This window comes from Cynoglossus semilaevis, chromosome 8 (genome assembly GCF_000523025.1).
Source record: "Cynoglossus semilaevis isolate Cse_v1.0 chromosome 8, Cse_v1.0, whole genome shotgun sequence".
Taxonomy (NCBI): domain Eukaryota; kingdom Metazoa; phylum Chordata; class Actinopteri; order Pleuronectiformes; family Cynoglossidae; genus Cynoglossus; species Cynoglossus semilaevis.
In genome coordinates this window covers 13,157,711-13,181,097 of record NC_024314.1, presented here as the reverse complement: position 1 = coordinate 13,181,097, position 23,387 = coordinate 13,157,711, and the positions used below count along the sequence as shown (strand labels likewise).

The 23,387-nt window shown below is 41.6% G+C and overlaps 3 protein-coding genes across 5 annotated transcripts; 1 reads left to right on the top strand and 2 right to left on the bottom strand.

The window, feature by feature from the left end:
- Positions 1 to 927: 927 nt before the first annotated feature.
- LOC103382347 (parvalbumin beta 2-like) lies at positions 928 to 3,037 on the bottom strand. Its single transcript, XM_008315110.2, has 5 exons — positions 2,915 to 3,037; positions 2,417 to 2,483; positions 1,878 to 2,010; positions 1,489 to 1,598; positions 928 to 1,405 (listed from the first exon to the last, which is right to left on the bottom strand). The coding sequence occupies exons 2-5, from the start codon at positions 2,475 to 2,477 to the stop codon at positions 1,380 to 1,382; spliced, it is 330 nt and encodes a 109-aa protein (XP_008313332.1). The 5' UTR covers positions 2,478 to 2,483; positions 2,915 to 3,037; the 3' UTR covers positions 928 to 1,379.
- Positions 3,038 to 6,573: 3,536 nt separating this feature from the next.
- LOC103382348 (parvalbumin, thymic-like) lies at positions 6,574 to 16,863 on the bottom strand. 2 transcript variants are annotated; one of them, XM_025057748.1, is made up of 5 exons: positions 16,612 to 16,863; positions 8,464 to 10,340; positions 7,965 to 8,097; positions 7,686 to 7,795; positions 6,574 to 6,841 (listed from the first exon to the last, which is right to left on the bottom strand). In XM_025057748.1, the coding sequence occupies exons 2-5, from the start codon at positions 8,522 to 8,524 to the stop codon at positions 6,813 to 6,815; spliced, it is 333 nt and encodes a 110-aa protein (XP_024913516.1). In that variant the 5' UTR covers positions 8,525 to 10,340; positions 16,612 to 16,863; the 3' UTR covers positions 6,574 to 6,812. The 2 variants fall into 2 exon arrangements, with proteins under 2 accessions (XP_024913516.1, XP_024913515.1); XM_025057747.1 differs by lacking the exon at positions 16,612 to 16,863 and having other exon boundaries at positions 8,464 to 13,201.
- Positions 16,864 to 17,217: 354 nt separating this feature from the next.
- On the top strand, positions 17,218 to 22,419 carry LOC103382409 (uncharacterized). 2 transcript variants are annotated; one of them, XM_025057773.1, is made up of 5 exons: positions 17,218 to 17,644; positions 17,777 to 17,870; positions 19,293 to 19,953; positions 20,042 to 20,117; positions 20,410 to 22,419. In XM_025057773.1, the coding sequence occupies exons 1-5, from the start codon at positions 17,617 to 17,619 to the stop codon at positions 20,592 to 20,594; spliced, it is 1,044 nt and encodes a 347-aa protein (XP_024913541.1). In that variant the 5' UTR covers positions 17,218 to 17,616; the 3' UTR covers positions 20,595 to 22,419. The 2 variants fall into 2 exon arrangements, with proteins under 2 accessions (XP_024913541.1, XP_016890358.1); XM_017034869.2 differs by having other exon boundaries at positions 17,219 to 17,644; positions 19,308 to 19,953.
- The last annotated feature ends 968 nt before the right edge of the window (positions 22,420 to 23,387 follow it).

Sequence of the window (23,387 nt, the reverse complement as noted above, 5' to 3'; positions counted from 1 at the left end):
GATGGAGCCACCAGGAGACAAAGAGGAGGTACAGTATATGGATGCAGTGAGGGAGGACATGCAGATAGTTGGAGTCAGAGTAGAAGATACAGAGAACAGGGAGAGATGGAAATCAATGATCTGCTGTGGCAACGCCTGAAAAAAAAGGGACAAAGCCAAAAGAAAAAGAAAAAGAAGACTGCATCCACGAGAAACTTCAGATCTGAACTCACGACTGAAAGGCGCCATCTTGTGGCTATAGCTTCAAGTGCAACGAATACAAGACACCAAGTTCTTCATCGGTTACATTTTGAGCTTTTTAAATGTTTGACACATTTTATTTTCTGTATTAAAGTGATTTTGTTTTGACAATGTTCAGTAAGTTTGTATGAAGCTAAGGGATTTTGAAAATTAAACTAACATTTTTTAGTCATTGATTTTAAGCATTGCTGTAAAGTTACATCCTTTAAATTTATTATAAATCTATCTACTATCTTTGTTTGGTTGATTTTAGGTTATTTTTTGGTAGCATTTTTTTAATATAGCCAACGACTGGCTCTTACTTGTTCTTTCAGATATGTATTTGCTGGCTAACATTGGACTATATTTACCTTTTTATGCCTTTATTTACTTTTGACTAAAAAAATCATTGACTTCTTATTCTTATCTGGAATGTTTTCTAGTTAACTATCTAAATATAATGTGTTTGTGTTCATTCATTTTGCAGCAATGTTGATTGACCCTGTGCTAATCTGTCTAGGTGTTTTGTTTCCTTTGGGCTGGATTTCAGCTTTTAATGTTTTGGGTTCTTATGGTGAATTTCATATGACTACAGAAGTATTTAAATCCTCAAAAGCCTTTTTGTCAATGTAATATGATGTCATTTTTAGCAGTCATTTTAGGTTTAGGTTAGGTTTGCACTGTTAAGAAGTTGATGTCAGACTTGTGTTATTGAAAAAGACCCTTTATTGTGTTCTCATCATCAGTCCATTTCCCATAAAAGTGCATCATCACCAATCTCACAGTAAGCAAATCTCACATAGTAAAACGATGACAGTGGTGAGAGAGAGAGAGAGAAAGAGAGAGAGAGATAGACACAAGTAAACCATGTTATACTCTTAGTCTGGTACATTCATCGTGGACAGCCAAATGGGTGAGCACAGTCTGAGAGAGAAAGAGACAGAGAGAGGCCTGAGGTGTGGGGAGGTCGGGAGAGGTCAGAGGTCATGTTGTCCAAGGTGAGGGGTCGGGGTCAAAGGTCAATTGTATAAAAGTTTTGTTGAGAGGTGAGAGAGAGAGAAGAGTGCAAGGGAAGAGGAGATAAGAAGAGTATGTCTTGGCTCAAGTCGTTGTTACTGTTGTTCCTTTAGAATAGTGAAGAAGGATGTTGGTCAGGTCGCTCACTGATTGACCAAGGCAATAAACTCTGCAGGACGAGAGCAGAGAGGAAGGTCAATGTTTTTTTTTTTACTCCAATGTAGATAAAGATCAACCAGGGAAAAAGCTCACCATCAACTCCGATCTTGCCGTCACCATCAGAGTCACCGGCTGCGAGGAAAGCCTTGGTCTCGGCATCGGTGAGAGCTCTGGCAGTGGCACAGAAGTTCTGCAGGAACAGCCTGGAGAAGAAAGATTTTTTAGCCACCAAAGCTACTGTGACCCAAATGTTTAGCAATGTTTTGGTTACTTCTGAGAAAAATATGAGTTTTCTTCAAATTGGATTTAGTGTAAATTTCTTTGGCGTGATCTCAGTAAAAGTCCTTTAGTATCAGAAGAGGAGCAGTTAGCCCTGCTCGCTCAAGTTCACCCTGAGCTGAGCTGAAGAAACCTGATCCCTGAGGTTCTGAATATGAAATTCTAAAAAAGTAGAAGGAAATAGAAGAAGGGAAGCTTCTTACTTCAGTTCTTCCTCCTCAACGTAGCCGCTGCCATCCTGGTCAATGACCTGGAAAGCTTCCTTCAGAGCATCGTTAGACTTGCCGTGCAGACCGACCTTCTGAAAGAAGTCCTTGAACTTGAAGGAGTCAGCAGCTGCGAGGGGACAGGAAGGGAAGAGAGTTTTTATCATCCAGTCATTTTGAAAAAAATCTTGTAAATGTTTAGCATCTTCTCTTCAGAGGTTCTGCATTCACCGAGCTTCGCTGTCAAAAACTGCAGACAACTGTGTCTGATTTACTACGATCTTATTGGATTGGTTTTAAATAATCAGCTCCACATAGAAGATGCAGGTAGAGAATGTGTTTTGCATTTAGTGTAATTGTGTTCAGGTTGAACTGTCATGTTTTGACACTGCATTCCAACCTCCACCTCCACCTCCACCTGCACCTGCAGCAGCAGATCGATCATCTACAGATATTTAGGAAAGTCTGAATATTCTGCAGGTCTAACCTAAACTTCCTAAGTCAGTGTGCAGAGACAGTTGTTGTGAGAGTTTTACCTTTGCAGGCAGCAAGAGCTGCGGAGCAGTTACCCTCACCGAGAGATTTAGCCAATGCCATTTTTAACTGAGGGAGGAGAGCAGAAGAGAGTCGTCAGTTCATCAGTTCAGGTGCAACTAAATCACAACAAGATAAAAACACATTTCTTTTTCTATCAAAGTTCTGGTCATGCATTTCACAAGTCCAGATTCCTCTTTTTTTATAGTACTCCAATGCCAACATGATCAGAAAAAAGCAGAATCCAATTTTCCTTTTCTCCAAACCCAAGCCCTCCGAAGCAAAAGATCAAGTATCCTTTGCAGCTGTGGTTGGTTGGAAATATATTTTTCCCCCATTTAGTTCCTCTGTTGGTCCGGAAACCAAACTTGGAGCCTTGGATGTTCAGAATCTGGCCCTGTGAGGCCCCTGCTCTTCCTCCATTTGTATCCTATGGCGGCCCAGGAAGGGTCGGGCCGCGGCTGGGTTTTAAAGGTCTCAGGGTCTTCAGTCAGACTCACCTCTGGGGTTATCTCTGAGACTAGAGAGAGGATTCACTTGGATGAGTCTGCTCACTGCAGTGAAAGCTGTGGGCGCCCGTCTCCAGCTTATATACCTTCACCGGGTGGAAATATGATGCACAGGCTGTGTAACGGAGACGGGACCTGGAGCAGTGGACGCAGTTGGTCGAAAAATGTGTCCAGTAGACAGAGCAGCTCTATTTTTATCTACATAAATGAAGATGCTTAAATGGTAGGCCAAGAGTAGGCTCTATGCAAAAAAGTGCTTGATATTGCATAAGGCTAATAATATACGCTGCTGATTTGGGTGAAACCTGCCCTGTGGACACGTCTGCTGAACTCTGCACGGCTCCAGAGTCAAGGAGGCAAAATCTGCTCACCGTGCATGGCTCTGCTTGAAGGGTTTGACCCACATGGAGCTGGTATGTAGGGTACGACATGCAGTGTACACGTGGTGATCTATGGTCAGCTCCACAGCTGCTGGAGGTGAGGAGAAACTTTAAAAGTCAATGTAATTATTTTTGTGATGTCTGTGAATAAAGCTGATCGACATTCTTGTTCTTCTGCTTTGAAGGGACACTGTCTGAGCCATGGTTTGTGTCAACCCTGACCCTAACTCTAACCATCCATTAGGAAAACCACAATGTGCAGAGTAAGTATATTGATTCTGCTGCAGAACATCTGTGTGTGCATTTGTACGCGCTGCAGCGGTATCAGCCACAGGTCTGCTCCAAACGAACAAAAACCCGTGCGTAATTGGCGCGAGTTAACTGGTCTGGAGCGTCAAAATACTTGAGCCTTCGTAAATGTTTTTGGGAAATCTAGAAAATGGAGGCGAAAATGTCGAAATGACCGCGAAAATGTTCTGATTTCTGAATTTTTGTCTCTTTTTTATTCGCCTATGAGTTTTTTTACTTTTACTCACGGACATGTCGCAATTCCTGCGCCTCAGCTGTGGAGCACCGACGGTCGGTACACGAATTAAGAGAACGAAGTTGTCGGTTTGTATTTTTTGTCATTTTGGGGCTAAATCGGACCTTTTTGACCTTCATTATCACCTCTTTTATGAACAGAATATTAATTTATTATCAATAATCAATTTGTTTAAATCAAATTCAGTTGCTCTTGACCACAAATCAAAATAAACGTTTTATAATTTCTAAATATTTTACACTCGTTATTGTTATGATCGTTCAACAAATTTGGTCAAATGGTAGAAACAGTGCAGCTTTGGGGTTCATCTCAGAGTAACAACAGTTGAGTGGACGTTTGTCCATTATCTCGGATTTGTATCTTTCATTATACAATGCTGAATTTATGTTAAAAAATATCTGACGTTCTCTCGTTATGGTGATAAAAATGTGTGATGCCATTTTTGGAAACGCTTGAATCTGACGTCATCGACGCGGTTACATCATCAGTTCTCACACAGCCGTCCAGACAGATTCACAAAGTAAGTTACCAGAGTGTAGAGTTGTTTTTTTGTTTTTTTTTGCACACCCATCTTCTTTTAACGCTGACCGCGTGCAGGAGCTTGTACTAACCAGCAGGGGGCAGCACTAAAGTAGTGTTGGAATATTACTAAAACACTGGGTAAATCTTTTTGTATTCTCCAAGTAAAAAATAAGTCATTTAATATATATATATATATATATATATATGTGTGTGTGTGTGTGTCTCTCTGTCTAAATAAAGCGCTTTTCCCCAGAATAAACACTTGTTTGTCTTATTTCAGTGGTCAGTGGTTTGATTGCATAGATTCATTCTTTTTCATATATTCCTTTTTTCACTTTAATTAGTTCACAATTCACGTATTCTCTAATCTTTGGCCTTTAACATTTATCGGCCTCTCACCTCGAATGACTCCGGCAGGAACACCATAACTATTTCTGCCCTTCTTTGATATCAGGCATAGAATTACAAATATCTCACAGCAGGGAATAAAATCTGTCAAGGGAGGAACTGACTGTCTGAAATTGGATAAGTGAAGGATGTCCCCTCATCTCAGCGGTGTATTTAAAAAGCAGATTCCGTGTGAAAATATGATTTAAAATTCAACCTTTTCTACTTTCTATTCCCGAAGATCAGTCCTTCTGATCCAGCCCTAGTGGACATCAGTGGTGCTGCACACTAATAAACGCACAGACTGAAGTCTGGTTGAGTCTGATTATTACATAAGGGGCCTACTGTGCAGATAAGGGGGGGAAACAGAAATCTGAAAATTATGGTGGGATTCATTTTTCACTGTTTCAAAATCTTCACCAGTTTGTTTCCTGCATCTTCTACACATTTTAAATAAACCCTAATGGATTTACCATCCCATCCAGGATGAGCTTCAAATACATGCGTCTCGCTGACAGAAGTCCTGTAAATGTTCTGGCTCAGAAACTCTATCCTGTCCCAGAATCCTCTGCTGGGTCACTGTAAGTTCCCTCACAGCCTTCACTGGCCAGTGCTGCGGAACCCCTGCCAACTGTCTGTACTTCCTGTCACTGTTGCTAACCTCCCCTCCCACAGTCTGCACACACACACCAAATGGGCATTTGCAGCCGGCACAGTGGTGAGAAGACGCTGCCAAAAGAGCTGGGCAGTGACCAACATCCACCTGGACGACAGCAGCGCCCTGATGTCATTTACTACAGCCGCAAAAAAAAAAACAAAAACAAACAAACAAAAAAACAGCTTTCCTGCAGGGAAACGCAATGGAAATGTGTTTTCTGAAGCATGTAAACAAAAAGGTTAATGAGCCACTGCCATGTCTTGGCAAGGGTCACATGACATTTTATATCCACCGTGGTCAGCATATTATTGGTGAGTAGCTTTAAATAAAACTGTTCTAACAGATTTTTCAGGTGAAAAAAACGCATGAGAAAACAGGTTTTTCTCATGCGTTTCAATCAGTGTTTACCTCACACAATATATATATATATATATATATAAAAAAAGAACCTACCCTTCACACGACTCCCTTTTTTACCCAATTGCCTAAGATACAAAGATAAATAAATGTTAATTAGCATTTAGCATTGGAAATGCATAAAGTTGAGAAAATGCAGTTTAGTAGATAAAGCAATGGTTAACAGTAACTTAAAGACTAAGAACCACAGAAGATCAAACAAAACAAAATCTAGAAAACAAGCTAAAGAAATTAGCTTTGATAGCCAGAGTCTAACTAACACCAAGTTAGCAAATTTACAATAACATTACAAATCTTTCATCTTTTGCAAAAACAAGCCAGGACAAAAAAGTTAGGCTATAAAAATGTCAAATATAGGAGAAACTAAAAGTTAGCCAATAAAGATTATCTGAATGCTAAATTTAATATTACAACAGAATTTTACACCTTAACGTTAGCAATAAAAAATAACACATTGGCGCTCTCACACAAGAACTGAATACAATTAAACAGAAGATTGTCAAATGACAAAATAGCTCAAACCAAGAAGAGTAAATAAAAGGGATTTCTTACCCATCTTTAAAAGGCTGTAATTGGTTCATGCACGGGCCAGACTTTTGACAAGTTAGATTCACACAATCACTGTCTGACTTTTTTTTTACAATGTTAGCACTAAAAAAAACCCATTTTTTTCTCTCAGAAATATGTTTTAAGAACAGTTCAAGAAACTGAAAATAAAAGAGATGAAGACCTAGTGATGAAACAGATTTATTTGTAAACTCTTCTGGGTGGGTTTGACACGGAGCAGAGAGACAGGCTTGGATTTGGGTCACACACCAATATCTGAGTTCAAATGGAACAAACACATGACTTCTAATTAGGTCCACATCATTTACTCTGGATCTCACAGTCGATTTAACTTTAGTTTTTAAAATATAGATCAGAAAGTGTTCTTCTGGAGAACATCTCCAAGTGACTGATTTTCTTCAGAGCACACAGACGTCAGGCAGACTTCACCAGTGCTGAGAACTCTGGGACAAAAAAGACAGAAAACAGTTACTTTCTGATTATTACATTTATGAGATTATTTATCAAATATATTTGATCAAACCACAGCTACAAACAAAAACAGAACAGGAAACTGAAGCAGGAGTGGACTAAATGTTTTTTTTAAATTAGGCCACACTGGCAAAGAGGAAAGCTGGATTTTGAGAAGATCCCATTTTGGTCAGCTTGACATCAAAACAGTGGGCCACATCTCAGTCTGTGGACCTCATCACTCCAATGTCAATAAAAATCCAAAACAGTTGGTCTTTTAGTCTGGGCTGGTTTCATACAATGCAAAGAGTTATATGTTCTTCACTGGCCCATATGTGGTTTTGGGTGACCCACATACAGTATGCATAATGAAGACCACATAGTTGAACCAGAGTTAATGAATTGGCAGACAAGTTTAACAGTAATGCATTTAGATACTAGAGGTGGGCCAACTGACCACACGGCTGGGTGAGTGGGATCTATACTCACCCACTGGCTCTTAGTCTTACCATAATGATGGACACAAACTTACTAACCTGGGCACCTTCAGAGATCAGTAACAATTGTGGGCCATTGGATTACAAACGTGGGCCACTACAGGGACCTAAGACATCTGGTGTGGGCTTAGAGTAGCTTTTCTTTTTTTTTTTTTTTATCTACCTTCAGTATGTTTCCTAATTGTTTTTTCAGTTTATTTTGTGTTCTCTCAGGCCGACCCATATGACTGATGGTAGGAGACTATCTTTAGAAACAGACCACTGAAGCCTGTGGAAATCCTGGACTCATTTCCCTGATAACGCAGCAGAAACACACTTCAGTTCTCCACTTCCTTCCTACCTTCCCAGCCAATTTTCCCATCTCCATCTGAGTCTCCCTCCAGGAGGAAAGCTCTGGTCTCGGCCGCGGTCAGGGGCCTGGCTCCTTTGGAGAAGTTCTGCAGGAAGAGTCTAGAGGAGGACGGTGACGACACAGTCAGAGAACAATGACAACAGGCACAAACACCACATTTATCTCCTGCAGAAACACGATAGTACGAGTCTAAAAGGCACAGAAGGCTCTGTCCTGTTCTGTTGTTCTCAGGACAGCACAGCCACAGAAGGACACACAGGACTCAACTGTAACTCATCCTGTTCTATGAAGCCACTTTTGTCCTGGTCCAAAATTTTGAAGACCCTCTCGATTTCCGAGGGACTCTTCTTGGACAAACCAACAGCTTTGAAGAACATCTGAGGGCTGAAGGAGTCCTTGGCTGGAGATGAGAGCACACGGAGAACAACGATATCACTGTACAGAACTCTCTGACATATTAGAAATATATAATGATTAGCACAGTTATATTTCTAAACACTAAACACTGTCTAAAGATTTTTTGGAGGAGGACGTAGACACCAGGTCACAACCTGCTTCTTTGCTTCATCTGAAAACTGAAATTTACTTTCTTTTTGAATGTTTTTACCATTTATGTTAAAAAGGTTCTTGCAAAAAATTAAGAAAATCTGAACAGGTTTCCATTAAAATGTGACGATTGCTCTGATTTCAAAATGGCTCAACACTGGACAAAAACAACACGCAGTGTCTGTCGTACATTTAAGAAAAAACCCAGCGCCCTGCTCACCTCTACAAGCGTTAATGGCCGAAGTGATGTCTGAATCAGCTAGAACGTCAGTCATGGACATGGTGGTGGACGTGGTTCAGTACGTGGTCCCGTCTACAGCCCTGTGCGATGTGTGACCTGTGAGGACGGCGACTGGCCTTCACCCCCCAGTGTCAGAAACCACCAGTGTCCTTCAGCGTGGGCTGTCAGCTGCAGCTGACCACTCCAGCCATTGTCCACATCACTGTTCTGTAACAGGAGTCGTTCAGAGCCCCTCAACCACGCTCATCAAAACAGTCACTTTTTAGCTTTTAATGTCTAATACATCCAATTACGTTTCATTTTAGCAGCAACTCACAAACTCTTGAGCTTATTTCCTACTTCTAAAATTATATTTGGATAAGAAGTCTATGAAGATTCTCAGTCATCCAGGTCATGGTCAAGGTTTAAAAGTTCTGTTAGGCAACTGGACGTGAATTTTCTAAAAGACGACGTTTCACCTCTAATCCAAGAGGCTTCTTCAGTTCTTTGGATAAGATTTGGATAGAAGTTAACCTGAGGCTACAATTACAACTGCCTCTGGCTAACCTTTAGTCATTTTATCATTAAAATCTTATAGTTCTAAAAAAATGGTTTTACCTTCCAGCCAGGCTTAAGATTCTCCATCTTTGAGGTGTCCTTCAGCACCTTCAGAGTTTGACTGGAGGAAGAACCTGGAACTACAGGCCTTCATTTCCTGTTTGCTGACGTTTGAACACGGCGGTCCCTCACGGACCGTATTTCCTGGGGCTGTAAACATCCTGTTATTATGGCCAGTGTCACAGTCAGTGTTCACAGATCTGTGTTCCTAGATGTCCATGTATCTGAAGATGAACCTGAATCCACCCATGGGTTTCAGGGGTGGATTTTTTAGGGTTAAGTAAACATAGTTTGGGTTCATTTTACCTCAAGTTTCCAGTCATTTCTGACCTCGGTCAGACAACAGTTGTGGTTTGTGGCTCCCATGTGAGCAGGGGACACAATAGTAGTACGGTACCAGGCTGCACGCGTGGACTCCAGGCCCGGTCAGTGTGACGTAAGCCCAGCTTCCTCAGGATGGATCACAGTGAGGTCTGCAGCAACCAGAGAGGCAAAAGAACGACAACAACATCCTCTGTTGCCCCATAATGTCACACCTGCCCCCGTTTCCCTCCTCTCTTTCCATGTTCTCCTGCTTGTTTTCAGGAAGAACAGACTTCCTGAGTGATGGAGTGTGGGCTGAGAGAGGGGGAAGAGGGGGACGGGACAGAGAGGAAGAGACAGACAGGGAGAAAGACGAATGAGGATGGAGGTGAAGAGCCGGGCCAGTAGTGGGATGTGGAGGAACATTTGGTTTATTTGTAAGAGTCTGAGCCACGGGGAAGATGGGAAAAATATATTTACTGTGAAAAAGGTTTGATGGAGGAGATCCTTTTCTTCATCATCCCTGGACTAATGGACTTGGACCATAACCTGCTTCAAACACGTCCCTGATTCTATTCATCCATTCATACATCCAGCCAAGGTAGGTGTTTGCACAGACAGAGGAAAACCATATTTAATATTTAATGTGACTTCGCTTCATGCAGAACTTCCTTTGGTTTCTCCTTTCAAGAACCACCACAGTGGATCATCTGCGTCCATCTCACCTCCCAATCCATCCTCCTTCACTATATCCATGAACCTTCTCTGAAGTTCCATACTTACACCCCCCCCCCCCATCTCCACATAACTCTAACTTCATCTTTAAGTTCAGCGTCAGCCGAACAGATCAAGGTGAAAGAAACTCAGAGATGAGGTCTACTTTCATGTTTGTTTATGTTTGTAGAATGTGGCCCATCTTCTAGTGTGGTTGGATGTAAGGCCCACCATGTAAGGCCCTAAAATAGAACAAACACAGACAGAAAAGTTCTCAGACTCCTCCTCATCAAATCTGTTTGAAATCAAGGTATTAACAAAATCCCAGGATTGATTCTTCTCTCTTAAACGGAATATAATCCCAGTTTTTATGGCAGAATAAATGACTGGGGAAAAAAGACTGGATGATGAAGGAAGCTGTAGACACAGCAGCAGCAGAAAACCACTAACCCTGAGGTTCCACGGTAACACTGTCAGACACAGACAAGAGAGAACCTGCCCCCCTGTACAGTGAAGGAGACACTGCTCCTCCTGCTGCTCCTTTTTTCTTACAGGTCCTGTTACCCCATCATCTATTTCTATCAGACCAGCAGTGGTGTGAGCAGCTCATATTCTGCCCTTACATACGGCTTTTAGCTGCCAACCCTTCCTCCCCCTTCTCCCCCACAGCCGCCTCCACACCTCCACACACAGTCTTAGCTAAAAGTCTGCCACTTTAGCTTTAAGCTGTTGAGCTAAAACATGAATGTGTGTAATGCCGTGTGTGGAAACACTCCCGTTCTCAGTAATTCCCAGAGTGTGGACCACATACTGCAGGTGGACCTGGGAAAGGTTTCAGGAAGTGTGTGAGGACATGCAGATCCACGGATAACCTGATTAAAGAAAAAAGTGACCAGAAGATAACTTAGAAACACCAGGCGGAAGTCACATGACCAGTCACATGACCGAACAAACACAAATATAAATGTATAAATTAAAAGATCATTTAATAAACTACAGTAAAAAGAAAACATTACTGTTTAAATTACTAACAAAATGAACAAATGGTATTAAATTATACTGCAAAACCTACATGTATAATATTTAGATAAAATGTAGATTTATTATGTGTTTACAATAATTTGTTGTTGTTGCAAATACTACATCAAATCCAGGGTTTTTCAGAACAATATAACAATAGTTCTTTTAGTGTAACAGAAAATACAAACTTCAATCTTATTTGATGCCTGTTTTCAAGTCTTTGTGTCATTTTGTACATTTTTACTCTTTTTCTCCTCATTGACATTTTTTTTTGTCTGTCACTTTTTACTGAAAGCATTTTAAATCAGGCTTGAGTCAGGAGAAAATGTTTGAACTCAAAGGTCTGAAGCATTCATATATTCTGTGACAGATCTTTGTACAATTTATCATATTTAACTATAATTTCTATTATTAAATTCTCATTTGTCTCATGGGAGTCAATAGACTATTTTTAACATTGTTTTGTCATTTACTTTCCATGGAAAACTCAGTATCTACATATTTTTTATTCTCTTGGTTTTGATCAAAATAGAAAAATAAATAAAATCAGTCTCCGTCAGTTCTGTGGCCCAGTGTAAACCTCATCATATTTCACATCAGCCTCGGAGACCAGACCAGTGATGTGCCTGTAAATGAGAGCTCTGTCACCGAGAGCCTCCACCCAGCTGTCTTGGACATGTGTGTGTGTGCGTGTGTGCGTGTGCGCACATGAGGGTGTCCTACAGGGCAGAGGTCATAGTCAGGCTTTTCAACACATCCTCTCTGTGCTCCTTCTCCTCTTTTAGTCTCCAGCGTTCTGACAGTAAGGTTTCCTTCTATCAATAATGCTGAGAGGTTAACACTTAATGATTTACGCTCAGCTGTTTGTAGTTCTCTCAAACATTTTGTGTCCCTTATATATTTCATAAAATGAGCAAAGATAAGTGGAGGGAAGTAAGAGTTCCATAATCCCACCAAATATTTAAATATGTATGTTACAGCCTCAGATAAGCCACCTTGTAATAAAATAAATAAAAAAACACCCACAGCTGTTCTGTTCTGCTGTTCTATTTACATGCTTTATGTGCTCGACTTTGGCCTAAAAAAACGTTTAGAAGTTATTTAGAAGCACAATTGATGCACGACATGCCTCTAAAATATATATATATATAATAAATGACGTATTTTCTTCAAGTTTTGCCGTAACATTTTTTGTTAATTAATTCCTTAGCCCTTATTACTGTGAATGACTCTCCACATTACTGCCGCCCAGTGGTGAGATTCTGCGACTACACAATAGTCCGCTAAATTTGATTCTACTCTTTTTAAAAACGTACATTATAAAAACTTTAAAAAGCCTAAATTTACAGTCAACGTAGTGTAACATAATTAAAAATAATACAGCAAAAAAGAAAAAAAAACACAACAGAAGATTGTAACATTTATTTTTGACTCCATTCAGCCTTCCCCTATCTATGTAGGCTAACATCAGCGTTAACTTTTCTTTTCTATTTCCTTTTCAGCTTTTTCTATTTTTATCTTTGTGTATTTTACTTGAGACGCTTTAAAAAACATATTTTACAAACTAGACTTTCATTTTGGCTAAGTACTAGTATATACAGTATAAAAACACTTACTAATCATGCTCATGTGATACAAGTTATGTTTTGTGTAGTTACAGAAGCACCGCCATCATGTGAACCTTTAATCCAAATTCAGACTTTTAATGACACAGCACTGAAATTATGTTCATTTCTAAGCCTGAAAATTAACATGTTAGCCTGTAGCATGTATTCAAATTGGTATTTGTGCAGTATTTGGTGTGTGTGCACTGTTTGCAGTTGCACGCTCTGACAATTCTCCACATATGGTGGTTGTGTTGGCAGCAGAGCCACTCTTCAGTCCGGCACAGATCCCAGATCTGGAGTGGGAGAGAGCAGGTGTCCAGCTGTCAACAGAGACTGATAAATACTCAGCCTCAGACACAGGAGCTGGATTAGACATTTATGTCATTATATTAAAGGGTGCTGTGTCAGCAAACACTTTTCAAGAGCCTTTAATCACCTGCATACAAAGAGGGTCCACACAATGTGTGTGTGTGTGTGTGTGTCGCTGCATACAAAGAGGGTCCACACAGTGTGTGTGTGTGTGTGTGTGTGTGTGTGTGTGTGTTTCTCATTGCTGAGCAGCAACAAATTAGTGTTCCTTTCACAATGAGGTGCTGGGTTGAGGTCATTACAATTGGAAAAACGCTGCCAAAAAGAAAACAAAAGCCTCTGGGAGTCTTTTAAACCTTTAACGTCTCTGTGAAGTTACAGTTTTACTACCGCTGCAGCCACGCACCTTGAGCAAATGTGTACATATCCCTGACATATTTACCACCGTGTGCTGTGTTGTTGTAGGCTCATGTTTCACACCACCCCCCTCTTTCACCCCCTCACCAACAGCCCCTCCAACTGGTCACAGTCTGCACTCTGTGACTTCACAATCCCGACATGTCCAAATAAAGACTGTGAGCAGAACGAACACCGTCTCTCACTGCTGGATATTTCATTTTCAGCCACATTTACCTACTGGCCTTTGCAGCGCCTCATTTCCAGTGGTGTCAAACATTGACTTTTGGACAGCAAATGGGGTGGGGGTGGGAGTCCGGGGGCTGGGTTTGAAGGTCCACATGCTTGATCGGGCCTTAAGCCCGGAGTGCGTTTGGCAGGCTCAGAATAAGCCTTATGCGTTTCCAATTACCGCCCGCTCAGGGATTGTTTGGTGTCACTTGCCGTCGGCTGGACACGATGATTCTGCGGCTGCAGTGTAAAAGGATAGTCATGCAAGTTCTCCGGGCCATGCACTGCATACGTTACAACTCAATTTGGAGAAATGAGAATCCACACCAATTACAGTAATTGAAGAAAATAATGCAGCAAACAATGCAGCCTGTGCACGGAGACAGGAGGTTCTCTTGTTCCCACTTCCTGCAGCTGACGCATCAGACGCGTTCTTCTTACAGGTTCACTGATGTTAACACAGGGCTCAGGTTTCCCAGAATGCTGCAGGGAGCCATGCACACATCAGAAAGTGAGAGCCGCTGTGGCCGGATCTAGTGTCATTCTGCACAAGTTTGGCCAAAGAATTGGTAATGATTAGCAGAGAAAATGTGAAGCAGTTCTCCCTAAATAAACCACAACAAATAATAAACAACCCGTGCTCAGCCTCCAACAGCGCCTCTGTTTGGTAGGGCCTAAAACACCCAGAGACATATCAGTCATTCATGTGACATTTAGACAGACAGGAGTTGTCGGGATATCAGATTATGAGAAACTCAGACTGGACACATCAATCACAGGAGCAACATGAAAATAGAATGTGAAACGGACCAGAAACTGGCTCTGATTTGTGCCTGTGAGGAGCTGCGCCTTTCAGCTCTGCTCCTGTATCACAGTTCTCATGTGTTCTGCTAAGTGCAGTGAAAAAGAAACAGTCGACTGTACTGACACCATGAGCCTTGTGCTGCCCCGGCGACCCGATCTGGATCCATGTCATCAGGTCAGACTAAGACAAACGGAGAAGTGGCACAAAGCAATAAATGAAGGTGAAGAGTGGAAACACCATCTGTCCATCTCTGCCTATCTCCCCTGGTCCATGGTCTTCTCCTGGTCTACCTGGAGGAGCAGAGATGGACTGAATGGTTCTGAATGTCCACTCCTGGCAACAACATCCTGATGCTGTCTGGGTGTGTAAAGGGGAACTCCAGCATCAGTGATTTTGTTGCCAGGGGGAAGACTATACCAGCAGGAACTTCCTAATTTGGTCACCAGGCATTTTGGGATAAAAATACTGGAGTTTGGAAGCTGCTCCAAAAACAAAGAGCATAGGAGAAAGTAAATCTGCACAAATATGAGGAATCTACTGCCAGGCAGTCAACTTTTGCTCTGCTACAGGAACTACAGTGTGGATCCATAACAGGAAGCACCCATGAAGGGGTCTCTTTACTGAACACCCTGCAGCCTGTATCATCTGTACTGAACACATGAAATGTGTTGAGAAACAGCCACAATGTATAATCTTTTACAGTAAAGTATTGAGACCTGAGTCACCTTCTCAGCTTCTTCATATTTGATTACAGTCCATTATTGTATCAAATTAATCCTCAAATATATATAAAAAAACCAACAGTCCTATACCAAGGTCTGCAGTCAGTCTAAACTGTAACGTTTTAGCAGCTGAACACAGTTATTGTACAAATCAGAGCTTCACTCTGCCTTGGGCAAAAGTGATTTTCAAGCACGAAGCCCTGAGAGCCTGACACATCATGATGAGAATGATCTGAGACTGGAGGCGTCATGTGTTCATATGAACATAAATAGAAATGATTGGACATTCCTGAGGAGTGACTGTACAATGTGTCTGCAGCGGTCAGAGGGAAACTACACTTCTATATATAACATAAGTACATCCACATACCAACACAGAAACGTGCGCTACTTATATTGCAGCATATACATTATGTGCTCATGTATTTATATACTACTGTGTGTATTGCAGGCGTGTGTTTTAAAAAAAGACGACCATCATTACCATTACATAATACTGTTTACAAATTTAATTTAATACATTTTAGAATACAGATAAATATCATGTTCAGTATATATTTATCTGAAGTGTGGAAAATGTGTATGTAATGTATTTTTATGCACTAATGTTCTTTGTGTCTGTAAACTTTCAGTAAACGTTTTACCTATTTGATAAAACCACTTTTTACTGAGTAAATCTGGTATCTTAATCAAGCACTCTGTCTCCCTCTTGTGGGAGTTCAGAATAAATCACAAGTATTGTTGCATTTGTTTAGCAAAAAATCAAATAATAAAAAAAGAAAAGAAATGAAAGACGACCATGAAATAACTCAAATACCAAGGATTACACGTTTACCAAGAAATTAATTGGCCAAAATCTATGGATTTTTTTTCTGCACACTAGAACATTAGACGTTTAACTGCATTACAAATTTGTCAGCCAAATCTAAACGCCACACAAATACTCCGTAACAACGTTAAACAGGATCCAACCTTTGTTGGATCCTGTTTAACTACCTGGCTACAACACGAGGAGCCTCCCTCCATATTTAATACCATCATATTATCCTTTTATCATTTTAACGTCAAAAAGTTTCCACGAGCAACCCAGCAGTAATGTTGATGGACTATCACTGTCCATCCACAGCTCATAGTCTAGGCTACAACAACCCAGGAGCTAATGTATTATACAGGAACGAAGATGACATCATCATCAGAGAACAATTGCAAATCAAGACATGCACTTGTTTGTTTTCTGAATGTGCTCCGGTACTGCTCTACGTACGTAGCTGAAACGTTAGCTATCGGGATGGGTGCTAAGCTAAGCGAAAATAATCGATATCATGAAGGCACGTTTTTCTTAACGGTGGAAGGTTTTAACCAAACAAAAGCCATAAACAAAACGTTTGGGAAACACAGGTGAAAGCACAGATACTCTACTCACCACCACCTGCTTTCGAAGGTTTGACGTGGAAGTTTCGACAGCGTTATTGACTCGTTTGTATTTGGAAACAAAAAGGTGGCCGAGATATGGCCAAGGATCTCCTTCACTTTCTGGTCCTCTCTGCTTGGCAGAATCCTCAACCTCCATTTTTTTTCAGCACTGCCGTTAAATGATAGGCTTAGAGCCTGTCTCCGAATAACGTTCTCTGGCATCAACAGTGGGAAATCCGCGCGCGAACGCACGCCCACGCAGTTTTCTTTTTTTTTGTTTTGTTGTTGTTGTTGTTGTTGTTGTTGCATAAATGTAATTGTAAAATACTCAAGTTAAAATGTACTTAAGTTAAAGTAAGATTACCTATTCCGAAAACTACTTACAAATGACTCACAAAGCTACTCAATTACAGTAACGTGAGTAAATGTAATTAGTTACTTTCTACCTCCGGTGCATACCGGATGTTGGCCATCTAATGTATGCAGTGCTGTGAATAATTCCTTTCTTGTGATACTTGTTTTGTGTGTGTTACTTTAGACCACATCAGTTATTGATCTCCTTCAGGCTCTTCCTGCTGCTGCTGCTGCTGCTCCAACAGTGACATAAAGAATGTTTAAAAGAACTGTCAGGTTCACTGTGATATGACTGAACATCACAGTGACTCAGTATCAGTGTTTCTGACTCCATCACAGTAACAGCTGTGTTACTTTAGACCACATCAGTTATTGATCTCCTTCAGGCTCTTCCTGCTGCTGCTGCTGCTGCCGCTGCTGCTGGTGTCCCGCAGCCTCCAGAAACAGAGCTGTGCATCAGAGAGCTGTGTCCTTTCTTATTTTTCTCCTCCTGTCGGCTCCTACTTTTTGCATTCCTGTTCTTTTAAATTATTTCATATCCTAGTCTCTATCCTCCCCTTCCCTCCCCCTCCTGCTGATTTCCACACTGCATTTTTTTGCGTCTGTATGCCTGACTTTTGTCCACCGGTGTCCTCCATGAGAAGCCTGTCCCAGCAGGAGGATGAGCCGAGCTCACAGAGACCAAGAAGGTAGGAGAGGAAAGAGAGGCCCCAGCGTCTCTGGTGTAATGAAATCATGCATGTTTGTTGTGCTGCAGCATGACGCAGCAACATTTGAAAAGCAGCCTCATGCCGGATAATAAGCTGTCGACATTTCTGCAGAGTTAGAGGAGGTCAGGGGAGGAGCTACGCTGCTGATTCTACTGGACAGCCTGCAGACAGGACGATGCAGTGAGGACAGACAGGAGACAGAACGGTACCATTCTACATTATGTGCCTGCGGTTCTGGGCTCAAGGCGGTGATCTGGAATAATTTTAATAGATCAGAGTAGACCATGAATAATTCGTTTACAGAAGTAAATCAAGTTGTAGTCAAAGTCCTTTGTTTTAAATTTTTAATTAAATAAATTAAATTATATTATTAAATTTAATCTAATTAAGCTGCTGCTTCAAAAGCCAAAGTTAAATACTGCAGTACCCCTAACAGCCCACCAGAGCAACAAAAAAAAGTGATGGAGGGATTCGGACCGGCAGTCTTCCAATTACAAGCCTGATCACCATTATAATAGCCCCAAAGCCTGTGATTTTTTTTTCAATTAAGGCCTTGGAGGTCTGATTTCAGACAAACCTGTGCCAAGATATCTGCTTCTCCTCTGAGCTGCAGCGCCACCTGCTGCACAGTCAGGTGTTAATTTGGCGAGAACAGAGCAGAGAAGCTCACTGCACACATGACTGTGTGTGTATGTTCTCACCTGCACGTCACAGTTTCTGTGACTCAGCTCCTCTCTACCACCCCCCCTTCCCACTGCCCCCCTCCCCCACACCCCTCCTAACTCATTGCTCCTGCAGTTGCTTGGTCACCACAGAGGGGTCTAAGTTTCCTATTGTCTTTGTCTGCACAGATGGACTGGTCCCTGATATTTATTCAAGCTCAGGACCCAGGGCACCACTAACACACATGTCTGGGAGTGTGCACGTGTGCCGCTGGTGCACGAAGGCTGACCGATCACTTTAGGTACATCCTGTTGTTGACACACAGGAGCTAATAAATCAGGCAGTGGATTAAAAAACAGTCCAGATTTTAAAATAGTACCAGGGACAAAAAAACAGTGAGGACTGGTGAATAGTACCTGAGGTCAATGTGGCCCATATTCATGTTTGTTTAATTATCACTGGGAGCCGTAGGTCACAGATGACATCATCACACGATAACGCACACAGACATAAAACCAACAACAACCAGCCATCAAAACAAAACTGATCCGGCCCAGCCGTGGGCCGCACAAAGTATTAAAGCAACGACCTACAGATCTTTAGATTGGGTGTGTGGCCCACAGACTCTGAGAGGCTATGTCTTGATGTCCTTTAGCTTAAATGTGGCCCAACATTAGGGACACCGGCCCACCAGATATGGACCACATAACCTGTAAATCTTTGTGACACGTATTTGACGCCTGAATAATATAGTGACAACATCAGTGGTGACGACAAAGAGCTAAAGATATTGTCTAATAAAGCTAATTTAAAAAAGCCACAAACCTTGTCCAGAAATACCTTTTTAAAACAGCTAAGAATAAAGACAAAATATTTCATTTAAATCCTTTATCTTTTTTTTTTAATGATAAATATCTTTTATTTTTCCTTCCTTCCTCATCATCCTGATCTGGATCAAATACAGTTTTCTTCCTTTCAGGGAAGAAGAATTACACTTGTTGTACTCTTCAGGTCAGGTGACGTTGGCTGAGCAGAAGCTGCAGCTGACCTCTGACCTCTTTGTCCCTGACCACACAGAAAGTATAGCCCTGAACCTGAGGAGGAACACTGACCTCAGATCAGACCTCACAACTCTCCATCAACACTGCTGTTTCTTAGAGAACAACTGCACTGTCTTACAGTGTCCACAAGAGGCTCCCTGGACCAGACTAGTCCTGAACCCACAGGACATCCTAGCATTCATCAGAGGAAATGGAATGAATTTGACATCCCAGCCCAGAGTTCTGAGAATGGACCACTCCAATAATGTCATCATTTCCCGTGGAGACCTGGTTGCAGCTGGACTTTTTCCAGACTGTAGGACAATCGAGGAAAACACGGACTTCCATTTTAGGCACCACAACAGTGGGTCACATGATAATCCACGGCCCGATCCCAACAACAACCCTGAGGTCCATCACTGTGAAACCACCTCTGGAGAGAATCTGAACATTCACTCACACAAAGGCCTTTTAAAGGCTCCTGAGAACCTCTGTGGTCCAGGAGAATCTTCTGGAAAAGACAAGAAAATCAGGAAGAAGAGTGTGTCCTTTGATGATGACGTCATGGTCTTCCTGTTTGACCAGGTACTTATTGATCCATGTAATATCCATCTAATATTTACTTAGACAACCTTCAGGACGGATAATTAACCTTAAATGGTTTCTTTCCCAGGAGAGTCCCACGGAGGACCTGACCTGTGGGACCCACAAACCTCCACCAACCCCTGAGATCCAGGCAGAAGAGAATGGTAAACCCAGTATTTAGTTTGTGATCTAATTATCTGCTCACACCACACCTGGGCTGCATACAGTCGTAGAAGGTACAAGGCAAATACGGATTTTAAACTTCTAAGATAAACTACAGTTTTCCAGACAAAGGGCGTGACAGTAGTTCCACCACTTTTGTTTAACTTGACTGTTTGTCAATTCTGTTGAAAGATGCTGCAGGCTCTATTTATTAATTCCTTGTGTGTGTGTGTGTGTGTGTGTGTGTGAGTGTGTGTGTTTGCTCATTTTTGTTTGCTCATTTTCTGCCTGCAGCTCTGGAATGGGAAGACGACTTCTCAGCTCTGGAGGACAGCTTCCAACACGTCGGTCTCTCCCAGAGACACATCTGTACTCCACCAACACATATGTGGCCCGCTCCAACTAGACCACAGCGGTACCTGCTGTCACAAAACCACCTCTTTCTCACACACGTCAACGAGTCAGATCTGGAGTTCTGACCGTGGACTGGGCTCTGGGGAAACAACACCACTGTTCTGGTCCACATAAAGCAGGGCACTTAAATATCACATTTATCTGGCCCACAGATCCAAAACCATTTGTCCAGTAACCTACTATAGCAATAGAACTTATAGATATGTTTTCTGGTTCGAAAATAACCGGACAATCCTGATATGTCTGACTGAGTCAATTTATGTGGACTAATAGAGCCGTTCCCCAACAGAAGCGGACCACCCAAGTTTGTCTGAGCTCTGTTCTGCAAAGTACAGGACCAGACAAAGTTGTCCTATCAAAAAAAGAAGTATGTGGTCCACATTCTGGACAGCATATACCTAGACAGACTTTAAACCCGATATAGACGTGACCCACATTCAAAATACCAGATGTAGGTCACTAAAGGCCCCATAATTTATGTCTGTATGTTGGTCAAATGAAAGTCCTGTCACTGGGCCAGACCAGTTTCTCAGAATGGAGTTTAGCCAACGGCCACCTCAGTGTCGCCGTGGCCTAATGTGACACTCCCACTTGTTTTTCCTTCAGACGCTCAGCCTTGGTCTCATGGAAAAAGTGACTAATGCTCCAGACCTGCGTCCTCTACCACGTCTGCCTCAGGTTTATGATGAGTCAGGGGGATTTTAATGGCTTTCCTTTTTGCTGGGCACCAGATGGATCCCTGGCACCTGCTGCAGTGGACTGTGTGACAGTGCACTCTGGCTGGACAGTTGACATTACGGCTGGCCATGACGTGATGAACATGGTTGCATAACAGTGTTGGTACCTTTCCAGAGACAGGAACATTTTTTGGGGAGTTTTTTCTCAAACAGAGACCTTGGACTGTTTCAATTCCAGCTTCTAATCAACGGTGACTGAAGAATACAGTGTACTGTATCTAACACATTGACATTCTTATTTTTCAAATTGCAGTTCAATGCAGTACCAACGTCAACCAGCAGAGGGAGACTCCAAAAAGCTCCCATATCGGTCTTTCAAAGTTGCCAACTTACTCTATGAAATATTTGGCCAATAAATAGCTACGTCTCTGGTCCCAACAAGAACGTGGGCTAAATAGCTCACAGCTTTTATTCTGTAAAGTAGATGACGTAGATTTAAAGTTTTGGTGCTAATAGTGGGTAACATGGGTTTATGGACTTGGTTGCATCAAGTCATCAATCATCGTTTATTGGTTTTGGTTGCAAAGTAACCAAAACCTAAAGAAATCCTGCAAACATGAAATCTTTAATCTTTAAAAAAAAAAAATCAGTTTTCTTCTCTGCTGCTGCTGGTGGCGCTGTTTGCGTGCCTCATCATTCTGTTGTATGTTTTTTAGCTCAGAATTTATCAGCATTTTTGAATAAACATGGTATAAAAATAATATTTCTGCAGAAACAACCCAGACAAGGTTTGGTTAAATAAATATGGTGCAGCAGAGCGAGGAGAGAGGAAACCTGACAGGAGCAGTCAACACACACACACAGAACACACACAGAACACACACACATAACTCAATAGAACCAAAAACCATTAGGTGGGAGCAACACACCTGGAAGCTGCTGTTGTTGTCCCACAGTTTTAACCTCACTCTTCTACCCAGTCTACCTGAGGTACCATACTGGGGGCCACACTCCCCTGGTTCTTTATTGAAACAAATGTATGTGTCTTGTGTTTTTGCCCACATCTAGTATCCATCTCAGGTTGACTGTGGCCCACAATATCACAATAGCCAGCACTGGGCTCTTGTGACCTAAATCCTGGCAGCCTATGTGGGCCACAGAGGAATGTAATCCATTTCTGTATGGAGAAAATAAAAATGGCTGTGCAGCTGTGTCACCAACTCTTCTCTTTCCACCCTGATCCCCACAGTGTCAAAGGTCAGCCAACAGTTAATTGTGACGCCTTGGGTCAAACAGACAGCAGATTACTCCAGATACCTTCACCACACTGTAGGGGGAGAGGGTGAGACTGGGGCTGTTTTAACCATTTACTACACCTTTGTGTATTTGAGATCAGAGATCAGTTCACATTATCACAGCACCCACTCCACCGACACAGGTGATGTAAACACCAGGGCTCCACACAGCCAACGCTGGCCTGGAGGACTGTATTCAAATGAAGCAGTGGGAGGTGATAAGACCATGGAAATGATGGCAAATGTTTGGAAGGAAAGGCGTGGAGGGAGAGTACGCCCGTCAACTGTCTGGACGCACGTTAATCCTAACGACATCTTAACAGAAAAGACAAGGACGGAGGAAAGATGGCGTTTGTTGGTTAGCCTTGATTAGCTCACAAAGCTACGTATCAATATTTTATTTTCTTTCTATAAATTTGCTAAATTAAAACTAATGAAACATGACGTCTGTTTGTTTGGTGGAGAAGTTGTTTGTTGGTTTTTGTGAGTGGGGACGTTTTACCTCATTCCCTTCATTTGCACAACAACAGTAATTCTGTTTGACACAGTAAACAAAACAGCCACCTCAGGACCCCACCTCATTACGAGCATTATGAACCATGACTATTATATCTGAGTCTGAAGCTACGTATATTTCCTTTTAAGTAAAATTTTATTTTTAATTCTTTGAATGTAAGGTATCTAATATTTTATTTGTATTTTGATGTTTATAAATGTGTGTATAATGTATATTTATATTTTGTTTTAAGGCTCATGTTAAAAACAACTATATAATGAAAAATAAAGATGATTTTTTGACAGAAACGAAGTAATTATTGTTATTATTGTAATATTATTATTATTATTATTTTAATAAAAATGGTGCTGTTTCCTGCAGCAGCAGCAG